The 24,613-nt window shown below is 24.6% G+C and overlaps 5 protein-coding genes across 6 annotated transcripts; 3 read left to right on the top strand and 2 right to left on the bottom strand.

Annotated features, from left to right (window-relative positions):
* Positions 1–170: 170 nt before the first annotated feature.
* LOC112690953 (endoribonuclease Dcr-1) lies at positions 171–9,642 on the top strand. 2 transcript variants are annotated; one of them, XM_025565062.1, is made up of 21 exons: positions 171–414; positions 516–727; positions 807–954; positions 1,509–1,637; positions 1,818–2,687; positions 2,753–2,886; positions 3,111–3,342; positions 3,424–3,575; positions 3,763–3,904; positions 4,204–4,440; positions 4,515–4,694; positions 4,763–4,976; positions 5,035–5,207; positions 5,269–5,453; positions 5,507–5,760; positions 5,826–7,181; positions 7,239–7,556; positions 7,614–7,834; positions 7,992–8,157; positions 9,283–9,358; positions 9,442–9,642. In XM_025565062.1, exons 2-21 carry the CDS (start codon positions 552–554, stop codon positions 9,593–9,595), a joined length of 5,517 nt encoding a protein of 1,838 aa, XP_025420847.1. In that variant the 5' UTR covers positions 171–414; positions 516–551; the 3' UTR covers positions 9,596–9,642. The 2 variants fall into 2 exon arrangements, with proteins under 2 accessions (XP_025420847.1, XP_025420848.1); XM_025565063.1 differs by lacking the exon at positions 171–414 and having other exon boundaries at positions 645–723.
* A 2,412-nt stretch (positions 9,643–12,054) lies between these two features.
* LOC112690954 (UDP-N-acetylhexosamine pyrophosphorylase) lies at positions 12,055–13,833 on the bottom strand. The gene has a single exon (XM_025565064.1). The coding sequence runs from the start codon at positions 13,585–13,587 to the stop codon at positions 12,124–12,126; it is 1,464 nt and encodes a 487-aa protein (XP_025420849.1). The 5' UTR covers positions 13,588–13,833; the 3' UTR covers positions 12,055–12,123.
* A 116-nt stretch (positions 13,834–13,949) lies between these two features.
* On the top strand, positions 13,950–18,943 carry LOC112690955 (transcription initiation factor TFIID subunit 7). The gene is made up of 9 exons (XM_025565065.1): positions 13,950–14,142; positions 15,218–15,340; positions 15,784–15,864; positions 16,080–16,286; positions 16,350–16,494; positions 17,657–17,793; positions 17,854–18,112; positions 18,174–18,343; positions 18,823–18,943. Exons 1-9 carry the CDS (start codon positions 14,080–14,082, stop codon positions 18,847–18,849), a joined length of 1,212 nt encoding a protein of 403 aa, XP_025420850.1. The 5' UTR covers positions 13,950–14,079; the 3' UTR covers positions 18,850–18,943.
* Positions 18,944–19,341: 398 nt separating this feature from the next.
* LOC112690952 (mitochondrial import inner membrane translocase subunit Tim9-like) lies at positions 19,342–19,943 on the bottom strand. The gene is made up of 3 exons (XM_025565061.1): positions 19,911–19,943; positions 19,743–19,838; positions 19,342–19,655 (listed from the first exon to the last, which is right to left on the bottom strand). The coding sequence occupies exons 1-3, from the start codon at positions 19,935–19,937 to the stop codon at positions 19,467–19,469; spliced, it is 312 nt and encodes a 103-aa protein (XP_025420846.1). The 5' UTR covers positions 19,938–19,943; the 3' UTR covers positions 19,342–19,466.
* Positions 19,944–20,157: 214 nt separating this feature from the next.
* On the top strand, positions 20,158–23,879 carry LOC112690951 (arfaptin-2). Its single transcript, XM_025565060.1, has 7 exons — positions 20,158–20,346; positions 20,974–21,183; positions 21,248–21,415; positions 21,477–21,586; positions 22,622–22,833; positions 22,911–23,085; positions 23,579–23,879. Exons 2-7 carry the CDS (start codon positions 21,015–21,017, stop codon positions 23,735–23,737), a joined length of 993 nt encoding a protein of 330 aa, XP_025420845.1. The 5' UTR covers positions 20,158–20,346; positions 20,974–21,014; the 3' UTR covers positions 23,738–23,879.
* The last annotated feature ends 734 nt before the right edge of the window (positions 23,880–24,613 follow it).

The raw sequence follows: 24,613 nt of genomic DNA, 5'->3' as shown, positions 1-24,613 counted from the left end.
TGATTATAATAATATTATTATCGTATTATAGTGATTTGGTATAATACATTGATAACAGCCTAACATGATAGTGGTTATGCGCAGAATGCTTAAGGTGCATTCCTGTGTTTATACGCTCCTATACTACTACTGTATAGATAACAATTGTTTATTATATAAACAAACTTACCAACCGTGCCAGTAAGCCGGGTTAGTGTGTCTGTACGCTGTTCCATGTGTGTACAATTTACATAATGAATAACAATGTTTTCTATTCTTACGGATGTATAAACTCAAAAACCGAAAAATCAATCTATAAAACGAAGTATCAAGTTTTTGTAGAAATAATGAATGAGAATTGATTTTTTCAAAACTAATTTAAAAGGATACATTTTATTCATAAATAGTTTTATTCTATTGTGAAAATATAAACCGGTAAAATATTTAACAATAACATAAATAATGTTTAACTACTAACATAATACACACTTCTACTGGATCTTTATGTACTTTGATTTTGATAATATTTTATTTAGTTATATGCCTTTTATTGGTTTGTTATAATTTTTCAAATGGCGTTAACTTTTGGCGATAATATACATACTAAAACTTTTACTCCTCAAGAATATCTTATTGAAATTCTAAATTCGGCTAAAAAAAAAAATGTGATTATTTCATTAAAAGGAGTAACAAATAAAGTATTTGTTATTTCAAAACTTATACAAGAACTTGCTTTTACTATTTGTAGGTAAGTTTACACTAATTTTATATATTTTTATTATATTTAATCATCTTTGTTAAATAAAATATTTTTCTTATCCTTAAAGAAAATCTGAAAGAAGAAAATGGACATTACTGGTTCTAGAAGAAACAGAAATCGATCGATTTATGTTTTGTATCAAGCATTTAACAGATTTAAACCCGTTGATGATAATCAATAAGTCATTTAAACATTTAGATTTTAATAAATATGAGGTTTGTATGTTATATTATTATATATTTTATGTTCCTTTGTTTCTATTAAAAGTATTTTTTTAAATACCCAACATAAAAACAATAAACTTGGTTATCTAAACTTCAATTAGATTAACTTTTCCTCTATTCTTTTAGTTTATTATTGATTTTATATTACTTATTTAATAGGTTTACATTAAAATAATGTTTATTAAAAAAAAAATAAGTAAATTCATGTATTACAAGAGAGAAAATATAGGTAAAAATATGTTATCCTTTGAAAATTAGCAATTATCTTTACCATTAAAATGACTAGCAAAATGTTAAAAATATAATAATCGAAAACGGTTCACTTTTCAAGTCTTATCTTTAAAAAAAAAAAAAATTTCTTATAACGTTAAGTATAATTGTATAATTGTCCTGTCTTTTAAAATTATTTTACCTTAATAATTACTGTAATCATATACTTTAATCACTTACTGTATAATTAATTGGTAACCATATAAGCACTTCTGTGCTTTTATTTTATAGAAATATAACAAATGATTAAATAATTTATTTTATTTTGTTTACAGGTTATTGTTACTACTGAAAATATGTGTTTGAAAATGTTTGAAAACAAATACTTAAACATGGATAAAATTAACTTAGCCATATTTAATAACTGCCATAAAATAATTAATAAGAATAATACTTATTATAAGGTATTTGTACTAATTGTATTAATGGCATTATTTATTATAAATACAGTGAAATTTCTGTATAGTTAGCATTATAGAAAAAAGAACAAGAATTGTTTTTCCTTGAAGTTTATAAATAGAAATTTCACTATATAACATATATTGGTAGAAAAAATGATTATAATATTTTTTTTTTCTCCATAGATTTGTGATTTTATCAAGCCAGATAGTAGTTGTAAAATAGTAGGTATTGTTCATCCATTATTTGAAACTGATTCTGATCCTTTTTTCATTGAAAGTCAATTAAAATTTATAGCAAACAAATTATTTGCTACAATTGAAACTGCTAGTGATGTTGTTTCATTATTACGCCACTGTTGTAAGCCCAAAGAGATTCTTATTGAATGTGCACTTCGAACAGATAATAGTACTGATATTAGAATAAAATTATTAGTGGATAGTTTAACCAATTTTTTAAATAATCATAAATATGAGCCTGCTTCTATATATGGCGATGATGAAGAATTCGGTGAAGAATTAAAACAAATACCAAATCCTAAAAATGAACCTTTACAAGTCATAGCTGATTTCTTGGAGGTGTTAAAAACAATGGGTGTATATTGTGCAGATAAAGCTGCTTTGACACTTCTATACACGGTGGAAAAATTGAAAGTTAAAATACCGTATGAAAGACATTATGTTTTGCTTTGCATTGTTTCTACACTACTGATTCAAATAAGAGCTATGTTTGATGACATTTTTTATAATTATAGTAATGAAGATAGAATTTTAAAATTTAGCACTCCTCGTGTATTACGGTTGATTAGTACCCTTAAGCAATTTAAACCAAAATCTTTTAAAGTAGATAATAATACTGAGGTATACAGTAATCCAAAAGAAAAAAAAGATGGACATTATAAACCTAAATCAGTGAGACGTAATTGGAAATTAGCTAGAAGATATGGAACTCATAGAAAACAGGGACGTTCTAGGGAACCATATGAAGAAAATGTATGTGCCATAATCCTTGTAAACAATAAAATTACGGCATCTATTTTATTCTATTTGTTTTTAGTATGTATGAATATTATTTTATCATCTACATGATAACAATTTTAAATAATTTACATCTTACTTAGGATTTAAAAAACAATAATAGAGAAGACTTTGGTTGGATCCAACCTCAATATACAGTAGATAAAGAAGCAGACCCAATTACTGAATCAAAAGAATTTGAGATAGAACATAGAAAACAGGAAGAAACTCTTAGGAGGTATAATTTTTCAATGTATTACATTTGGGTTATAGTAACTTGAACCTTCATATTTTTGAGACTTGTATTTTTTGGTTCTCATATATATTTGAATATTAATTAATCCTGGTAATTAAATTTTTTATGTTTCTCTCGGATTACTGTTATTGTGACATAACTAAATGTATAATTATTTTTGCTATGAAATGTATTTAATTAATGATTCAATAAAATTATTATTTTAGGTTTAGACAAAGAGAATGTAATGTTCTTATTGGTACAAAAGTATTAGAAGAAGGAATTGATTTACCGCGCTGTAATTTAGTAATTAGCTATAATATACCATTATCATATAAATCATATCTTAGGTCTAAAAGTAGAGCAAAAACATTAGATGCATATTATATTAAAATATTTGATGAAGAAGCTACTACTGATGTTTTAAATTGTTTAAAACTATATAAGGACATTAATAATGTAAGAAAAGATTTTTTTTTATTTATTATTTAATTTTAATTTATAATATGATAAATAATATTTTTGTTTTATTTTCTAAAGATGTTATTAAATCATTGTGCTTTAAAAGATATTGATATTGAAAAAGAAAGTTATGCAGATAGATATAATTGGTGTGTTGCACCCTTCAAACCAGGTAAAAATGAAGATGGAGCATTTGTAGATATGGCAACAGCTATTGGTCTTGTGAACAGGTTTTACATTTTTTTTTATTTAATTAAAAACTTATAATATATTTTTTATTTTATTATTTCATAACATTTTATAAAAATGCACTAATATCTATTTTGGTTCCAAAAACCTGAAATGTAGTTGTATAACACTTAAAAATTTATATTTTAATAACATATCTACCTTTATGTATTTATCTTAATGCTTTAGGTACTGTGCAAAATTACCCAGTGATACTTTTACAAAACTATCTCCAATTTGGGAATTACAATCAGTGGTATATGAAAATCAATCCATGTTTGTCTGTAGTATTCGACTTCCAATAAATTCACCTATTAAACATGATATACATGTAAGTATATTATGCATAGCCGTAACTGGAAAAAAAATGTTGGGGGGGGGTCTAATATTATTATTTAATACAATTTATAGTTAATAAACTATATTCACTGCTAAAATGTCTACTTTTGAAAATTTCGGGGGGGGGGGTCTGGACCCCTAGACCCCCAGTTACGGCTTTGATATTATGTAATTTTGGATTGAGTTTCCTTGTTTTCAAGTAATTTTGGTGAACCAATTTTGTGATTGGTGTATCAGTTAATAAAATTAAATATTATTTAGTTTAATACTTCTTTTAAAATATGTTGATAGGGTCATCCAATGCCAAGTAAGATTCTAGCAAAAAGAATAGCTGCTCTTGAAGTTTGTCGACAACTTCATTCTCAAGGAGAGCTAGATGATACTCTTCAACCTATCACAAAGGAATCATTTCATGCTTTATTTAATGCTGACGAAGTACCTCCGGACGCTGAAGATGCTTTAATACCTTGGGATACTGAAGATCCTAGACCAGGGACAAATAAGCGTCGCCAATATTATTATAAAAGAGTATTGATTTAAATATTTAATATTAATTTGCATATTCAAGTACTGAATTCTAATTAATTTTGATATATTTTTAGATAGCTGAGGCGCTAAACGATTGTAGGCCAGTTGAAGGCAAACCTTGTCATTTGTATGCTATATTATTAAATATGAATTGTCCTGTACCAGAAGAACAAAATACTAGAGGTCGAAGAATTCATCCCCCTGAAGATTCTATTCATGGATTTGGTATCCTTACTACAAAACACATTCCTAGTGTAAGTAAATATTTGTAAAATATAAAGTTGTTTATGTATATTATTTTGATAATTTAATTAAAATACAGATTCCACCATTTCCTATTTACACTCGATGTGGTGAAGTATATGTAAGTCTTAAACCAATTAAAACAAACTTATTCCTTACTCAACAGCAATTGGATAATATAGCAACATTTTTAAACTATACATTCACGAATGTACTACGATTGCAAAAATGTCATGTGGCATTTGATCCAACAACTACTCACAATTGTTATTATATTGCTCCTACTCGTAGAGGTTGTATAAATTAGTAAAATTAATTAATTAATTATTAAATGTATTTAATATTTTTTAGATGGTAATGGATCAATAGATATTGATTGGAATTTTCTAGATAAGATGCACATAAATAAAGATAAGAAATTATGTATTATATCTAATGAAGATAGACAAAATTTCAATCCTGATATTGAAGTCTTAAAAGATGCTGTAGTTACACCATGGTATAGAAATCAAGAACAACCTCAGGTAATATTATCAGAATCAGTTTTAATTGTTGATTTAATAAAATTAATTTTTTTTTTTTCAGTATTTTTATGTAGCAGAGATATGTACCCATCTTAACCCTAAAGCGCCTTTTCCTGGTTCAATAGAAAATTATAAGACATTTGAAGACTACTATTATCTTAAGTACAATTTACAAATCCAAAATCTAGAACAACCTCTTTTAGATGTAGATCATACTTCAGCAAGATTAAATTTTCTTACACCAAGGTTTGTAAGTATACTAAAAAAATTTGAATTTTTCTAATATAAATTATTTCTAGGTATATGAATCGTAAAGGTGTAATTTTACCTACAAGTAGTGATGCAACTAAAAAAGCTAAACGCGATAATTTAAGTCAAAAACAAATTCTTGTTCCAGAACTATGTAATATACATTTATTTCCAGCATCAATGTGGCGTAAAGCTGTTTCTTTACCATGTATATTATATCGCATAAATGCTTTGTTGTTAGCTGATGAGATACGTACAATTGTTGCTAAAGATATATCCTTAGGATCGCTTGATTTAAGTTATGGTATAAAATATATTAAAATGAATTACTAATATTTAAATTTACTAATAATTTCCAAAATTTGATAGATCATAACTGGGAGCCATTAGATTTTGGATGGACGATGAAAGAAGTATTGAAAAAAAAAAAAGAAAATAATGTAGTACAAACTATTCAACCAGTTGAAGTAGTCAAAGAAACTATAAATGAGGAAATAGAAGACACTGTTGTTAAATCAGACGATCCTAATTGGATGGACATTGGCACATGGTCTAATGATATGGCTGACTTTGCAATAAAAAATGATAGTATAAGTAAAGTGAGGTATACATCTCCAACTAGTTGGATGGTGCAAAGTGACAATGAATCAAGTACATTTAGTGATATTGATTCAGAAGATGCATATCAAGAGGATGATTTACATTCAAATGGTTTACGCATAGAGTTCAGAAATACCTATTTAGCTGAAGCCATAGAGCAAAATGAATCAAAACCAAATAAACTATCTCTTTTTAAAAATAATGATGATTGTTCATGGGATTGGAATGATAGTTGTGGTACTAAAATGAAATATAATTGTAGTCAAATTAAAGAAAAATTAACAAATTTATTTTACAAAAAAGATGAAGAAATTGTTATTAATCGAGCATTAAAAAATAATACTGACATTGATGATGCATTTTTATTAAAATTACCATGGATGTTAAATTCAGATACTGGTTATGGACTTTTAGACATCAATATATTATCAAATAATGTTTTAGTGGAGTCAATGAATGAAAAATGTACGAAAAATGAAATAAATATAAACCATACAGATAGTGATAATATTGTTACAAATAACATAAAGGGAGTTCATGAGGAAAATGAAGTATTTAGTTTTGATTTTCAACCGGATTTAAATAACCATCCTGGACCAAGTCCTAGTGTTTTACTGCAAGCATTAACAATGTCTAATGCAAATGATGGTATCAATTTGGAACGTTTGGAAACTATTGGAGATTCTTTTTTAAAATATGCCATTACTGCTTACTTATACTGCACCCATGATAACGTACATGAAGGGAAATTAAGCCATTTAAGATCTAAACAAGTCAGTAATTTGAATTTATATCGTTTGGGTAAATTAAAAATGTTTGGTGAACGTATGATTTCCACAAAATTTGAACCCCATGACAATTGGTTACCACCCTGTTATTTTGTACCCCACAAGTTAGAAAAAGCTCTTATTGATGCCAGTATACCAACCACATTGTGGAATATGATCACTCTTCCTACATTTAAAGATCCTACAGATAAAGAAATCGAAGAAGCTATTCAACAATTCAAAATTGGTTTCTCAAATGATAACCTAGAAAACGCTCCTCTATTTGTGCCTTACAATCTTGTTACTCAACATAGCATTCCTGATAAAAGTATTGCAGACTGTGTGGAAGCATTGATTGGTGTGGTGCATATAATGCTAATCATTTTTTTTAGAAATTAAATTTTATCTCTTACAGGTGCATATTTGATATCTTGTGGTGCTCGTGGAGCATTGTTGTTCATGTCTTGGTTAGGAATACGAGTATTACCAGTGCTTGAAGATTCCAAATTAGGAAATCTAAAACCACCATCTTCTCCTCTTTTGAGAAATATACCTAATCCTGAAGGTGAATTAATAAAATTAATGGATGGATTTGATTCTTTTGAACAACACTTGGGATATTTTTTTCGGGATCGCAGTTATTTATTACAAGCAATGACTCATGCTTCTTATTATCCTAATCGTTTAACTGATTGTTATCAGCGATTAGAATTTCTGGGTGATGCGGTTTTAGGTAACTAAATTAAATCTTAATAATTGTTATACATTTTGAGTTATATAATATTTTTAGACTATTTAATTACAAGACACCTGTATGAAGACAAAAGACAACATTCTCCTGGTGCATTAACAGATCTCCGTTCAGCACTTGTAAATAATACAATATTTGCATCGTTAGCTGTTAGAAATGGTTTTCATAAGTATTTCAAACATCTGTCCCCTGGTTTATCTGAAGTGGTTTGTAGATTTGTAACAATTCAAGAAGAAAATGGTCATACTATTGATGAGGAGGTACTTTCTAAATTACTTTAACATATTTATTTGCAATTCTGTTTTTGATAATTTATTTAAATTTAATATTCTATGCATTGAATAGTTGTATATTTATATTTTAATTAATATATATTTAAATCAGCCTTTTAATTATGTTCATAATTTCTTATTTTAGTTTTATTTTATGGGAGAAGATGAGTGTGAACAAGCAGAAGATGTTGAGGTCCCAAAAGCACTTGGTGATGTTTTTGAATCAGTTGCTGGAGCAATATATTTGGATAGTAACATGTCATTAGATACAGTGTGGAAAGTTTATCATAAAATAATGGAAAATGAAATGGGTAAATGCCTACAAAATTCTTATATTCAATAATAATTTTATATTTATTTGAAAAATATTAAAAAATGTTTCTTGTAGTTAATTATTTTTATAGCATGTATATTTAGTATTAGTAAAGGTATACTAATAAAAAATCTTATTTTAAATATTTTAATAATTATAATTAATTATTAACGATCAATAACTTTATTAGTATAAAAAAAATAAAAATACTTTCTTACAGTTTGTATATGTTATGGCTAAAATGTTCATTATCTGGATATTGTATACTCTAGCCACACTGGTTGGATAAAATACACAAATAACATTTAAAATCATAATTTTGTACACATTACCTGGCTAAAGCAACTTAAGCCATCGTATTATGGCATATAAGTTAAAAATGAAATATTAATCAACTACATTTGATGCAATATTAAATTTATTTTAATCAGATATTATTAATACTATTTATTAGATAATGTTTTTTTATTATTATTTATTTAAACATGGTAAAATTTGCAACATCCGATGCTTTGCAGTTGCATTTATTTGTTTTGCAATTTGATTTACACTCACAACATTGAGTTTATTATTATTTATTTGTTATCTTTATTAATTAATTTTATTGAAATAAAATATAATTATGAATTTATTAATAATATTTTACATTAGCCTAATACGATAATTAAAGTTACTTTAGACGGGTAATGTGTATAAAACTATGATTTTAAATGTTAATTGTTTACTTTATCCAACCAGTGTGGCTAGAGTGCAAAATATCTGATAATGTGAACCTTAGTCATGTTTCGGAATTTAGCCGTAACATAAATATATTTTTTAAATTTTGAAAGATGGCTAATATGGCTATTAGTTCCTTGTTGGTAGGTTTCACACATTCTCTAATAATAATTAGTCAATACTATATAGTGATATCAAGTATGTGACTTATTCAACAGTAAAAATAGCTACTGAGTTATTCAAAATCAAATGTAAATTTGATCGGTAATAAAATGTTGTATGTATACTACATTACTTTGTTAAACCTTTAAACAAAGACTTATTATTAATAAATACTATTTTATTCATTGACCAATAATTAAACTAATATATGATAGTATACTTTAAATTTGTATATATGTTATAGAACAATTTAGTAAAAATGTTCCAAAATCTCCAATCAGAGAACTTCTTGAATTAGAACCAGAAACAGCAAAGTTTAGGTAAGTTTAGTTAAAAAAAAATGAATTTTTATTTAAAATTTTTGTTAATGATATATATTTTTTGTTTTTACTATTATTTTCAGTAAGCCTGAAAAACTTGCAGATGGTAGACGAGTTCGGGTTGTGGTTGAAATTTTTGGCAAAGGTGAATTTAAAGGTATAGGTCGTAATTATAGAATTGCTAAGTGCACAGCTGCCAAATGTGCTTTAAAGCACCTAAAAAATGTAAAAAAGTAAAAATAAATAACAAATTATTTGATTATCATCTATATTAAGTAGTATATGTGATATATATATATATATATATATATATATTTTAGGTGTTACTATATTTAAATTATAACAATGTTTATGAAAATAATGTAATTGAAATACAGAAATTGTTTGAAAATTGTATATAAATGTATTAAAATATCAAGATAATTCATTCACTTTGATTTTTTCAATATAAGTTAAACTAGAAATGTATATTGAAAAGTGAAAGTAAATTTCATTATACGTTAAAGTCATTATACACTCACTCACTTTTACTATGAAGTGAAAGATATAAATATTTATGATTCTAGCTGGGCCTTTAGGATATAACCATGGTGACACTTTTATAGCAATAACTTAAAATTTATTTATTTATTAAATGTTATCAGTTATGATTACTGATGGTTAAATTTATATTACCTTAATCAATATAATCTCATAACTAATTTGGATTTCCTACCTAATCAATGTATATTAATTTGAACTGGGATGACTATGGATGAGTAGTATAAGTATAACATAATTTATAATAAAATATTTTGAATATTAATTTCCTTTTGTAGTTGCTAAACAGGTTTTTATTTGGTTGGTGTATAACTTAATTATGTAATAATTGGAGCTCAAAAGTTGATGACCTTAAAAACATTAAAAAATGACCTAAAAAAAGATGCAAATATAATATAAAAATGACAAAAAATGACCTAAATAATTACAAATATTTATTTTAAAATTAATAAAAATACATTTTTTTTAAATATTTTATTCTATTTTACTATAACATTCTTTATAAATTTATCAAAACTTACAATTTACTCAAAGTATGACATATAAATGACAACAAATGTCCTTAAAATATGAAATAAAAAAATGACGAACATTTGTTTTATATATTTATAAAAGTTTACAAATATTCAAAAATTAAAATCATTGCATTGTATAATTAGTGTATTTGATGTTATCAAAAGTAAATCAATGATGATTTACTGTTTATAAATATTTATATTTGGAAAAATTTCTCTCCACGTTCACTGTAGTGATTGAGAGATGCAAACGAGTGCTAACCAACGTTTTAATTTTCGCCATTTCGAAAATATAACGAAAAAATAATAAAATTTAGATATAATAGGTATTATTCACTATAACATGACAATAAAGCGACGACTGTAATCAACAAAATAATATTGGATACTAATCGAATATTAGGAAAAAATAATAAAATGTATGTTTAATACCATTCACTACAACACGACAACGATGAATGTAATCAACGAGATTAAATCAGACAAGTTTTAAGTTATTGGCATAATGGTCGATAAGAAACAATAAGAAATTAACTAGTGTGAAATCAGTAAAAAATGTGAAAAAATTACCTAAAAATGTCAAAAAATTACTTAAAAAGTAACAAACACCCAAAAAAATGCAAAATAAAAATTAGTTATTTGGATTCACATGATAATAAAATACATTTGTGGCCAGGATAGCATCTTCTATAAAGTTCGAAAAAAAATGCAAAATGCATCAACTTCCAAGCCTTAGTAATAATTTTAAAAGATTAAAATACATATTGAGCAACAAATGGAATCAAGAATAATTTTACATATTATTTAATTATATTTAAATTAAATTTTAACATTAATGCAACCAAAAAAATAATATAATCCATCTAAAATGTCCAATTGTAAAAATTGTTTTTTCTATTAAATGAGAAAACTATGCTTTTTTTTTAATATTAATAGAAAATGAATAAAAATTGAATATATTCTTAAATCATAACACTACATTATTCAATTTTTTAAAATTAAAATTTAAATGATACCTTTAGCTACGTCTGTATTATGTAAACTATTGTCTATTAATAGTAATGTTTATGAAATTTATATATTTTACATTTATATTCTAGATTTTGTATATAAAATTAATACTACTAAAACATATGAATTTTTGTAATAAAACAGTTGTTAATTGTAAATTATTCAAAAAATCCATAATATATATTAAACATACATATTGAAAAGTATATTATAAATAGTACAGAAATATTTAATAATTGATATAAAATGTTTACAATAAAATTAATACTCAGCTATGCTTAACATATAAAATCTACTATACTTTTAGTGTTTATAACAATTTTCATTTTTTATATATAAAAAATAAATTTATTGTATTAAAAAAATAAAACATATAATACATTTGTTAAACAGACATAAGTACACAAAAAATTATATAAATATTTAAAGGATACCTATAACAATATCATAACGGCATTACACTTACAATTATAACTAACAGTAACAATAGTTTTTAAAAGATATATGTATATTAAGACAAGACATTTCAAATAATGAATGAAATAAAAAATAATATAAGAACTTAGGTAATTTTTGTTTAGCCATTCATATTATGTATTTGAGAAATGTTATCTAAAAAAAAAAAAAACAATTAGAGAATCTATAAGCTTTTGAAATATTTTTTTTCTATTATTTGAGAAGAATATGAACTAAGGACATTTAATTTCCATTAAAAGTAGACATTTCTTCGTCAGATTTTAATTCTAGTATAGAATCAAATGTTTTACCATCAACCAAATGTCTTAAAGATTCTCCAGCATAAGATAATAAAGGTGAAATTTCACATTCAATATTGTCTCTTACGAATTTCCCTCCAGCTTTTTCAACAAATTTTCTGTGAAGAGAAAATACATCTAAACGAGCTGTTTTGGGATTATCTTTGCCATTTGGTATATCTGCATTCTTTAAAGCACTAAATTCTTCATTTCTTTCTACTTCCCAAACGGCAAGACGATTACAAAATTCAAATACGTCAAATATAAATTTTTCCATTTTGATACCGTTTGGTTTTTCTGATTTGCATACATTGCCATCGCCATCCACATAGGATATTTTCTTTTTAGCAATGTGCAATTTTAATTCACTATTATATTTATGAGCAATATCAGTTAAAAAATCTGTTGTAAAAAAATGGTTACAAATATTACCTGCACTAAAAGTTAAACGACCATCAGGATTTTGTTTTTCTGCAGTTTTTTCAGTAATTTCACTATATTCAACAACTTGAAACTTTCCATTAACTTCACATACAACACCAAGTGGCTCAGATGGATAGGCTTTTTCAACAACTTTGGCTCCACATTCAGCATTCTTTGTAATGCAATAGCCAATAAATATTGGATCAGCTACTTTCACTAATATATTATCTACACTATGTGCGTGAAGGTATTGAACACCTAACTTTTTAATTTCATCCAACACATTGCGATCCCGTAAAGCTTTATAAATACCTCCGTTGCCATCTGGAGACTTTGAGATTTTATATGTACTTTCCATGATTATTTTTCCATCAAAAGTAAATGCTGGCAGCATGTATTGTTCAAAAAAAACAATTTTACTTTCATTTAGTCCAAAAAAGTCATTTTCTTTAAAGTACTTACGGGTAGGTTCCATAGTGTGTTCACTAGTCATTATAAACCAAGGTAGACCCTTACAACTCCCATATTTTTTACTTGCTATATTGATTAGACGACGAATACGTTCTCCTTGTATGCGATATAAGGATTTATGAGAAGGCAAACCGATGTCATACATACCCTTTGGATAGCTAACTCCAAGCCTTGTACCTTGGCCTCCAGCCATTAATAAAACTCCAACTCTTCCTTGAGATATCTGTTCAAGTCCAATCTGCTCGTACTTTGTCAGCAATTCTTCAGGACTACGGTTAACTGCACCATACAACTCAGCAGGAATTGGATTCATCTTATCGTCCAATTTTTGTTGTTCAGCTCTGATGTTTTCAACAGTTCTCCTAAACATTTCTATGACTTCTGGAATATTTATATCATGAATGTCATCCAGTAAGATTTTTTTTTCTTTCTCATCAAGTTTATCCCAAAATCTTAAAATATGTTCTTGGTCATATTTCTTAAGCAAAAGAACAGCAGAATCAAAATCAAACATTATTAAAAATTTACAATACCAGCTGCCAAAAGAAAAAGAAAAAAAATCTTAAAATCTACTTCGGTTCACTTAAGTCCAATACTGAATAGACAATAATACATCTAGACACCTCACGAGCCACTTCTGCCATAGAAAAGAGATTGTCTGGCAGAACGGTAGTGAACGGACAGTGGTAAATGTACACGTAAATCACGTTTAAAATTCAATCTTCCACTTTCCATTTTCGTTAAAAGATTTTTATGGCGGTCAACTGATAACAGTATTGCCAAGGAGGCTATTTCGTACTGCAAGGATATTCAACACAGTCGTGATAATTATATATCTGCTGCAATTTTCTATCTTTTTATTGTTATTGATAAATGATAAATGTTTTGTTTTTCACAGTTTTACAATAATTTATTGTATATATATATATATAGATCCTCTGTTCATTATTACTTGGTTAACAATCAATAAACTATTGGCTTTTATTAAATATATAAAGAACTGAAAATGGAAGAAAAGCCCGATCCAGCTATTGAATTGGAAAGTGAAGTTATTTTAAGGGTTCCAACGGTAATATTATTGTTTGTATATTTTTTTATTTTTCATTAATATTGAACTGTATTATCTGAAGATGAATTAATATTATACAATAAAACATCCTTTTAACGGATCTTCTATATGATGGAAATCTTGTAATGAAAAATAGTCACATCCTGTTTCAAATACATATAAAAATTACTTCTCTAAAAATGATACCTCCATTTACCTGAAACTGTAAGGAAACATTATTGTCATTTAAAAAAAATGTTATTAAATTAATAAGTAATATTATAACATTTCTTTATAACAGACTTCTTACAAGACGGAAATACACAATTTTAAAATGACAATCTTATAATTGAAAGTACTACTACTATACTTTTTAATTATTATTCCAAATTCTAATTAACAATAAATACTTTAAAATATGCGACCCTCGATAATTGAAAAAAAAAATTATTTTTCTAGGTATTAATTTGTGTACTTATACACAAAATATGTATATTCAAATAAAAATGTATCTACTTTGTATGAACTTAAAAATTATTTTTATTTTCAAATTATAGACAAACATTGTAATTCCAGTTTTTTAAAATATTATTTTTAGTTTTCCTATTACTGAAAATTATTTTTAATGGAAAAATCAGTTGATCCCTAATGATTCTGCTGTAAGATAGTTTAATTTTACTAAAATATTTTAATTATATAATAAATATATTTAACTTAATATTATATTTTATTAATAATAAATGTCCAATTATGAAATATGGTATAATTGGTTCTCATAAATGTTCCTATGAAGTTTTTTTTTAGTTTAATAAATTAAAATTATGTGTATTTAATTACATTTAAATATAATTAATTTTAATACTAGCAAATACAATTGTCTTGTTACTACTTTACACAATACATTTATATGTATATATCATTGTTTTAAATAATTTGAGTATATCGAGTTATTTTATATTTTAGAATAGTATTAATTTTATATTTACATATATTATACAACTATTGTAAATAAGGATAAACTAATCAATTCTAACATCTTATATTTCTTATTTCTTTATATTTTTATTAGTTGTAACAATCCATATTTGTTTTACAGGAAGCTGCTGATACTTTAAGAGAATTAATTAGAAAAGATACTAAAGAACAAATAAGTATAAAATTGGAGAATGATATTCGAAGAGGTGAAGTTATCATTGGCAATCATCATTTATATGCAAAGGTTAAATTTGTTAACTTACATTATTTATGTACAAAAAACCATCATATATTTTATGAATGAATATAGTGATATAATTAAGTACTGTGCAGATACGTAAAATTCATACAATATATTTTTAATTTAATAAATTAAAAAATCACTACATATTATATATTAACTAGATTTATATAGTTAATAATTATAGAATTTATAAAATAAATCATAATTTATTATTTTCTAAAATCAAAAAAAACAAAATTCAAAAACATAGTATATCAACTCGCTAAGTTCCTAATTATTTTACTTTTTTTTTTTTTTTGTAATTTACAATTATTTTTATTGCTTGATAAATTAAATTTCATAAATTAATAATTTGTATATAGTATTGGTTCTAATTGATAAAAACATTATTTGATGGATGTATACATTTTGAATTTTTATAGTACTGCTTATTGACATTGTAGGTTTTTGATTTGCCTACTATCATCGAAGGACAAAAAACAATTGATAACAAGACTGTCTATAAAACAGCAGATATCTGTCAGGTAAAATCCTAACTTAATCTATGACCAATTTGTTAATTTGTATAAATATATACTTATAATATTTTAAAAATACTAATCTCTGAAAATGTTTGTATCATTTTTCAAACAATTTAATTTGACTTTGTTATCTGTTGTGACAAAATCATATTAAATAGTTTTTATTTTTCCCAACATGGTTTTTAAAATATTTTGATTGGGTATTACTTTTTTTCCAGATGATTTTATGTAAAGAAGATAAAGAATTTTTACAGTCTGATGAAGAAGACAAAACCAAAGTATTAAAAAAAAAAGAACCTAATAAAGTTGATAAAAAATATTTGTGGCCACATGGTATTACTCCCCCTTTAAAAAATGTACGGAAAAGAAGATTCCGTAAAACACTTAGGAAGAAGTATGTTGAAGCTCCAGAAATTGAAAAAGAGGTTCAACCCTTAAATATTTTTTTGATTTGTTTTATTCAATATAATAATATAATATTCATTTAGGTTAAATATCTTTTAAAAAGTGATAGTGAAGCTTCAAGTGTCAAATGGGAAGTAGTTTCTGAAACAGAGGTTCAAAATAATAGAAAAGTAAAAGAAGAGCCATTTATGCAAGGTGAAATGCATAATGACATAAAGCAAGACATTGGTATGACTTAATTTATAACTTTAGTTTTTATTTATTAAAGGAATAGTTGTGAAATTATTTTATTTATATCAAACATAAGATAGAATCATAATCATTGTTGATTATTTTAAATAATCAATATTAATTAAATAAAGAATTAAAAATAAAATTTTCCATTTAAGTTAGACTGTTAAATTTGATTTAAAAATTTAATGCTCATGCAATTTGTATACTATAACAATAAAATTAACTAAAATACAATTTATTCGACAGTTATAAAAAATAATATTATTGTTAAATATATACATATTCATAATTATGTTTATTCCAATTTTGTGGATTGATATTCAAAAATTTAAGTGAAGTTTCAAATGTAAATAAAGTGCGATTAGATATTTATTAAAATACTTAATATTAATTTTTAAAAGTTATTGGGTTGTATTTATATGAATACATTTTTTTATATAAATACAAAATTAATATCACAGTTTGGTAATATGAATATACAGGTAGATAAACAATCAGTTTGTCATATTTTTTAACTTTACTCTTTAAAGCAAAAACTGTTTTGGTCAAATCTTCTGAGTTTTTGGAAATAGATATAAATAACATAGAAGTAGATTTACATTATATATACAATTAAGTTAAAAAAAAAAAATGTAGTAACTTTATCAACATAATATAAATGGTATTAAGCAAAATGTATCATTATTTACAAGATTTTCTTACACTCTAGAAAAGTACTGAAATAATTAAAAAATGAACTTTCTTTAGAATTATCTATATATAATAACTGTTTATAAAGTCGTGCTTTTAATTTATTTGGTGTGCTTTATAATTCTAAAGTTTGAAAAAAAAAAGTCTAATTGTAAACATAATTAAAATCAAGACTTTTTGTTTTTCTCAGAACCTTATCTGATCCAATATGGATAATTATAAATAAAAATATAGAGATATTCAGGCTTAAATATAATTTTTATAAAAACATGTATTTGTTCAAATAAATAAGTACAAGTTATAATGTTCTAGTTAAAATTCCATTCAACAAATTTAAATGTACATATTTCTCAAAAAGTTTTGTCATTTGGAAGACAGATAAAAAAATTGATTAATGTTGTACTATTATTTAGATTTTATATTAGATGCTCTACCTTATAATAAACTAGATACGTTTTACTTTTAGCTGAAAGAGACATATTTGGTGAGGCTCTTAGTGATTCAGACGAAGAAGCTGGTAATATAAATATAATGGATATGGATGAAGATATGAGTCGTTTAAGTGCTGATGATAGTCGTTTATCTGATACTAATTCTTTGATGGTTAGTTTCAATACTAATGTATTTACTTACATATTTATGTATTATTTAATTTTAATATAGGAAGAAAAACCTTCAATATCTGGATCCCAAAAGCTTGTAACAGAATTTAGTAAAGAAATGTTTATATCTAATGATAATTCCCAATTGGATATAAAAAAAGAACATGGTATGGACTCCACTTTTGATGAAAGTATTGGTTATAGAGATGATTTAGGTGAAGATCTTAAATCTGAATTAGAACTTAGTGATGATAGTAAACTTGGTGATATGCCAGTTTTATCAACATTGATTCCTTTAGAAGCTGGGAATGTATCTGCTGGTAAGTTTTTAAACATTTATTTAAGTTTAAATTTCAGTTATTTATTTTAAATTTATTGTAGATGACATTAAACATAAAATTGATCAGTTAAGGCAAGAAATTGAAGAACTTAAAGAACGTAAAAAACAACAAGATATGGAAATTGCTAATATTGAAAATATTAATTTAAGAGAGCGTTTTATAAATATATCTAATAATTTACTTAGTGAACAACTAGACAAAGAACAACAGGTATATCATTTATTTATATTTATCTATAATGGTATAGTTTGAAAGTTAAAATGACAGCATTTAGAATTAAAAATTAGAGTTGCAAGTGTTCAAATATTACAATAAAGTTATAACAATTTAAATTAATTGTATGCATTTAGTAAATAATTTATTACTAATATAAATTGCATAGTATTTATTTAAATATATATTTAATAGTGTTTTCCATAAAAACTAAAATGTTGGTAATAGTTGATTACTGCAACAAAAATTAACAAAAAAAAAAAAAAAATTGCACATCATATTTATATTAATAGATTTAACTTGTTTTTTTTTCTTAAATGAGGTGTAGGATTGAATTTTATGACTGGATTTTAAAATTTTTACATCAGAAATATTGATGTGACTAAATTATTCCACTGTTATTCCAAATTATAATTTCATTGTATTAATTATGTGTTGATATGATATTTATTAAATACATTATTACTTGTTTACAGATTCAAGAACTTCAGTCATTCCTCTAGTTCATTCTGGTTATTCGTAATAAAATTGAAAGTTATGTTTTAAGTAATGTTTATATAATTATATTAAATTAGCCTTAACATATATTTTTTTTCTCACAAATATGTTATATTAATACATGTATATGCATATACATCAATTATTGAAAATGTTGTTTAGACATTTAACTCAATATAAATACTTAAAGAACGAATAAATTGTTTATTTTTTAATATAATATATGTACAATTCGTCCACAATATATAATATATTTTAGTGCCAAATAGTTTAGTACTATTTAATAATACTTCAGACATTAAATTATCTACTATTTTTGTTTAAAAACTATAATTTAGGTATTATACAATTAATATTCAGATTTGTTGGTCATTTTTCTTTTAATTATTTTCATTTGAAAAATTATGTACAACTATGAACAGAAGACTAAATATAGATAATAATATCTACTATAATTTTAATTCTAAAAATATCTATATTTTATTTAGTATAAAATAACAGTATTTTCAAATCAACAGTAACCATAATGCTACATTATAGATATTTACATATACAAATACTAAGTTAAATAATTTTTAATCATACATATATAACTTTAATTCGAATTTGATTCCATTGATTGTTAAACCATTTCTGTATTAATTTTTGTTTCTACAGTGTTAGAGTCAGCAGCAGGTTCTTGTGTGGCCTGTTTTTGATTAGCTTCTTCCATGAATTTTTGCATTGATTGTTGTTGATGTTCAATAAATGCTTGCATACATTTTTGATCAACAAATTTAGCTTTTTGTACACAATTACTTGCACACAAAGCCTAAGGATAAAAGATGAATCATAAAATGTATTATAAAATAATTTTAAAAATGCAGAAATAAGTACCATAAGATTCGTAACTACATACCTCATCCTCTGTCAACCTGCTATGTGATAATGTAAAAACGCACTGCGAAAAACATTCATCAGTTATTTTATTGTAGTTTTGTAAAAATTCTTTAATCTGAAATTCAACAACAATAATTAACGATAGCACACGAAATGTAAAACATAGTTTAATATTGTTAATATATACATTTTTCATCTGAACTTCTTCATCCATCTTAAATTAATAATTGATAATTTTATTTTCTCTTTCGGGAACAAATTTAAAAATCTAATCGATAACTAAATTTCAATAAATGCGATTAATTATTGATTAAAGGCCGGTTAGATCTGTAATAATTTTTCCACAGCAATTTCGTTGATAAGTTTGTTTTATTTTGTTATCATGATTTCAATTAGATCGATAACAGCTTGTTTCTAACATCATAACTATCCATTTGGTAAATCTGTGGAAAATTGATTATTCTTACATTTGAAGTATATCCCTTAAAGAAAATGTTCTAATTTACTGTTTTTCGTCTTAGAAATTGTCAGGATAAAATCCAAGATGAAAATTTTTTTACAAATTCAATAGTTTTAAGAAATATCTAGTCCTACCTGTTTGATTCACTTCAAAATATTTACAGGTAGGTTCACCTTAATTTATGTTCGTATTTTTCAATTCTTATTGCACTAGACTTATTTTTTTAAGAATTGTACATGTAACGTATAAACTAACGAATTAATGAAAACAGTAAAAATTAATATTTCATCATTTGGTTGAACTCAAGTATAATATATTTATCAGTAAAGTTAATTAAGAAATAGTCTATTTACTTAATAATCTTAAAAGTTAACTTGTGCGTTGGAAAAATACAATTTTAATAATTGTTTATTTGGTTGGTTTTAAAGGTGCTTAGACATTACAATTGTATTACACTTATACAGTTCTATGTAATTTTGATGTTATGTTATATCTTATTAATCCTAGTTTGATGTCATGGCGAAAGAGTATTTTATATTTACCATTTTAATTAAATCTATTAGTTTAAATAATGAAATTTTTAGATTTAACCTAACATTTTTTTCGTCTGATATGTCTATATATTAATATATTAATTGTGTCATTGTTATAAGTACAACTGTGGGGTATGTATTTGTCACCATTAATAATTATTCTTTCTTACTATAACTTTTAATTTTGTTTAAAATATTTATTTATCATTTATTTTATTCTTATAATTTGTTATCATGTATTTGTATTTTATTTGTAGATTGTAACTATAAATACAAATAGAAAAAGTTCAGTCAAACAATGTCACGTATTGTCAATTCTAATGATCATACAACAGTCCATGAGTATATAAATAGAAATGCGGAAACTGACAATATGCATCCTGCTATATTAAGATCAGAAATAGAATCAAGACCTATGAGACCTAGGACATATGTTCCTAATTCATTGCCTCTTACTAATACTGCTGGTAATTGATATACTTTATATCAAATTGAGTGATCATTTTTCTTAATATTTTTTCTTTTTCTTAGCTCCAAGAGGTTATACTCCAAGTCCTACTCAAAATGGAGACATTTCACATCAAAAATTTCCTACTTCGAAAATTGATGTTATTAAAAATTGGAGTGTATCAACATATAAGTGTACCAAACAATTAATAAATGAAAAGCTTGGGAAATCTTCTAAGACAGTTGATATAGGTAAGTGTATTTTGTAGAATATACTTTTATAAAATTAATTAACTGTTATTTCCTTATTTAGAATTAGAGACTGAAATTGAGCAACTAAGAGAAACACAAAAAAAATACGGAAATATTTTAAAATTGGCTAAAAGCATGGCTACACAATTTCAAAGTTTTATTCTAACCCAAGTAAGATTAGTTTAACATTTTGTAATGGTTTAATGTTAGTATTATGTTGCGTGCCAACCACCACAACAGTTACTAGTTCAATCTAATCAACGCTTGGATGTAGGTATAATGATAAAATAATTAATACTCTTTATGATTAGTTGGTTTATTAAACTGTTAAAATTATTTTAAGTAAAATAAATTACAATTAGTTGTTTAAATTCCAAGTCCAGACCATGACATATACTAGCGTGAAGGTGCTCAGTGACGCATATCCAAAACATCTTCTAATTTGCCCTTGTTTTGAGGTCCCTTTTATATCCAATGGATGCAAGTGTGTGTGTAAATCCCAAGTATGTGTGTATAAATGAAAAATAGTTAATATTTTGATTGACGCAAGTGTGTGTAGTTTAATGTATCTCACAGATGTGATTGTTTGAATAATGTTTCCTCGTTAGATCACATTTGTGTGAAATGTGGATGTGGTCAACAATCAATAATCATTTATTTATTTCCTTGCTTGAACTTTGTGTGGTGTATGGCATATGATAGATGTAGTTTAATATTTATAAGAATTAATTTATTATATGTATTATTATATACTCATGCATATCCATATGCAATGCAGAGTGATTATGGTATTATTGTCATCTAAGTACGTGGGACACGATAATTAACCTACTATAGATAATACAAAAATGCATACATATGTAAAATTTCTCAGTCGTAAAATAATATAAAGTATTGTTTAAATAAAATAAATTTGCTATTTATACATTTCATGTACTAACTAGAATAAATACTTATGTATTTTATATACATAATATACTTATGTATCACAGATGACATTAAATATAATCTGTGATAGTTAATACAATCAATAAAACTATCTTTTTTTGCATGTGTTGGTACAATTTTTAATGTTTTCAAGTGGATTATTATTATTTTGATTTAGACAAATTAGGATTACAGAACTTTTCTAGTTAATATATTATCTGAAATTTGAGTCTTGATTTCGCATTGAATTTAAAGAAAGTATTATGGTTTTTCACATAGCAATCACTTGGGGACGCTTTTGCTGAATTGGGCCAAAAATCTCCAGATTTACAACAAGAATTCATGCAAAATTCAGAAACTCAAAAATGTTTATCAAAAAATGGTGAAAGTCTTTTAAATGCGCTCAATTTTTTTGTTTCGTCAGTCAACACATTGTGTAATAAAACTATTGAAGATACACTAATTACCATAAAACAATATGAATGCGCAAGGTAATGAATAACTAAATATTTCTATTCATTTTTATTATTACCGTTAAACATTTTCAAAATAATAAATTTATTTTTAGGATTGAATATGATGCATATCGTTCAGATCTTGAAACATTAGCACAAATGCCAAGAACAGATTCTAATACAGTTCGTGTTGATGATGCCCAACAAAATTATCAACAGCATAAAGAAGAATTTGAAAAATTACGTTCTGATGTTATTGTTAAGTTGAAATTTCTTGATGAAAATAGAGTAAGTATCTTTTTAAATAAATGTTTGAAGAAATATCATTCCTGGTATTTAAGTATGTATTTCCTAATATACATTTAACTTTAAAAATAAAAATAAATTAAATATTAAGTTTGTGAATAAAACAATTAATTTTTAGTTAAATTATTTACCTTATAAGTCTTAACTATAAATCAAGTTGTATTTGATATAATTTATAATGATATAATTTTAACACAGATTTCATAATATTGCTGTTTGTGATTATGATAAAAATATAAAATATAAAATTATTTAAAATATTTTGAAATTACTTTTCAAATTAAATTTTTACTTTGCTGTTTTTTAGTATACTTTAGTTACAAGATTGACCAATGGCCATGCTCTTTAATTGAATATAATTTAAATTATTTTTCCTATATTGACTATATTTTAAAGTATTTTTATTTTTATTATAAGAAAATATGCATATAATGTTTATAGATATATTATATTTAACATTTAACAACATTTTTAGGTGAAAGTGATGCATAAACAACTTTTGATGTTTCATAACGCAACATTGGCATATTTTGCAAATAATCATCAAGCACTTGAAACTACCTTAAAACAATTTAATATCAAACCTAAATCACCTACTGCTCCAATAGTAGCTGCATCTTGGTTGGAAAAATAATATTATGGTTCCCTAATTTCCTTATTTTTCTTTGTTTTAAAGTATAAGTTTAATTACTTTATACATTATATATATATTTTCACTGTGATAGATTGTATTTATTAATGTTGGTTGATGTATTATTTTGGCTTAACATAAGTTATATAATTATATAACAATGTATACTAAGTGTTTTGATTTGAATTATGTATAATTATTATTTGTTTTATTTTGTATTCACTGTTTTGTTTTTCTTTGCATAGAAATTTGGCTAATATAATTTTAGCTTTAAATTAAGTTTGTGTTTTACTAAATATCATTAAGTTACAAATTTTCAAAATCTTTTTGACTGAATGTTAACTACAGATTTTGATTTTATGTATGCAGTGATTCTTAACATGGTAATTTGGAGCGTCAAACAAAATTTTCTAAGGATCTTCAAGTATAAGTAATAGATAAATTATAGGTACATATAAATTATTCACACTATACCTAATATTTAATGTGAATTATTTTTATTGTCACAAAAGCAATAATATAATATGCATTTATTTATAATGATATAAGTATGAAATTTAAAAACAAAAATATATTAATTTTGTATTTTTTGACAAAATATTCTTAATATAATTATAATAATATAAAAATAGCTTTATAATGACAGAAAGTATTACAGATTATCATTATTAACATATGTTCTTTTGATTTATGATTCTTAAGAAATTACAAAAATAATATATAATTTTTTTTTTTTTGCGGCGGAGGAGGCTATCATGTCAATAGGTTAAGAAACACTGCTCTACACGTATTTTAGAAATTAAGTTATTAGTCACTAAAAATAAATTAAATATATTTAAGTTATTTTATTTAACATAAAAGTATTTTTAATTTAATTGT

This window comes from Sipha flava, unplaced genomic scaffold, assembly GCF_003268045.1.
Source record: "Sipha flava isolate LNK unplaced genomic scaffold, YSA_version1 530_pilon_pilon, whole genome shotgun sequence".
Taxonomy (NCBI): Eukaryota; Metazoa; Arthropoda; class Insecta; order Hemiptera; family Aphididae; genus Sipha; species Sipha flava.
The sequence above is the reverse complement of the archived record's forward strand: the minus strand, read 5'-3'. Positions and strand labels throughout refer to the sequence as shown.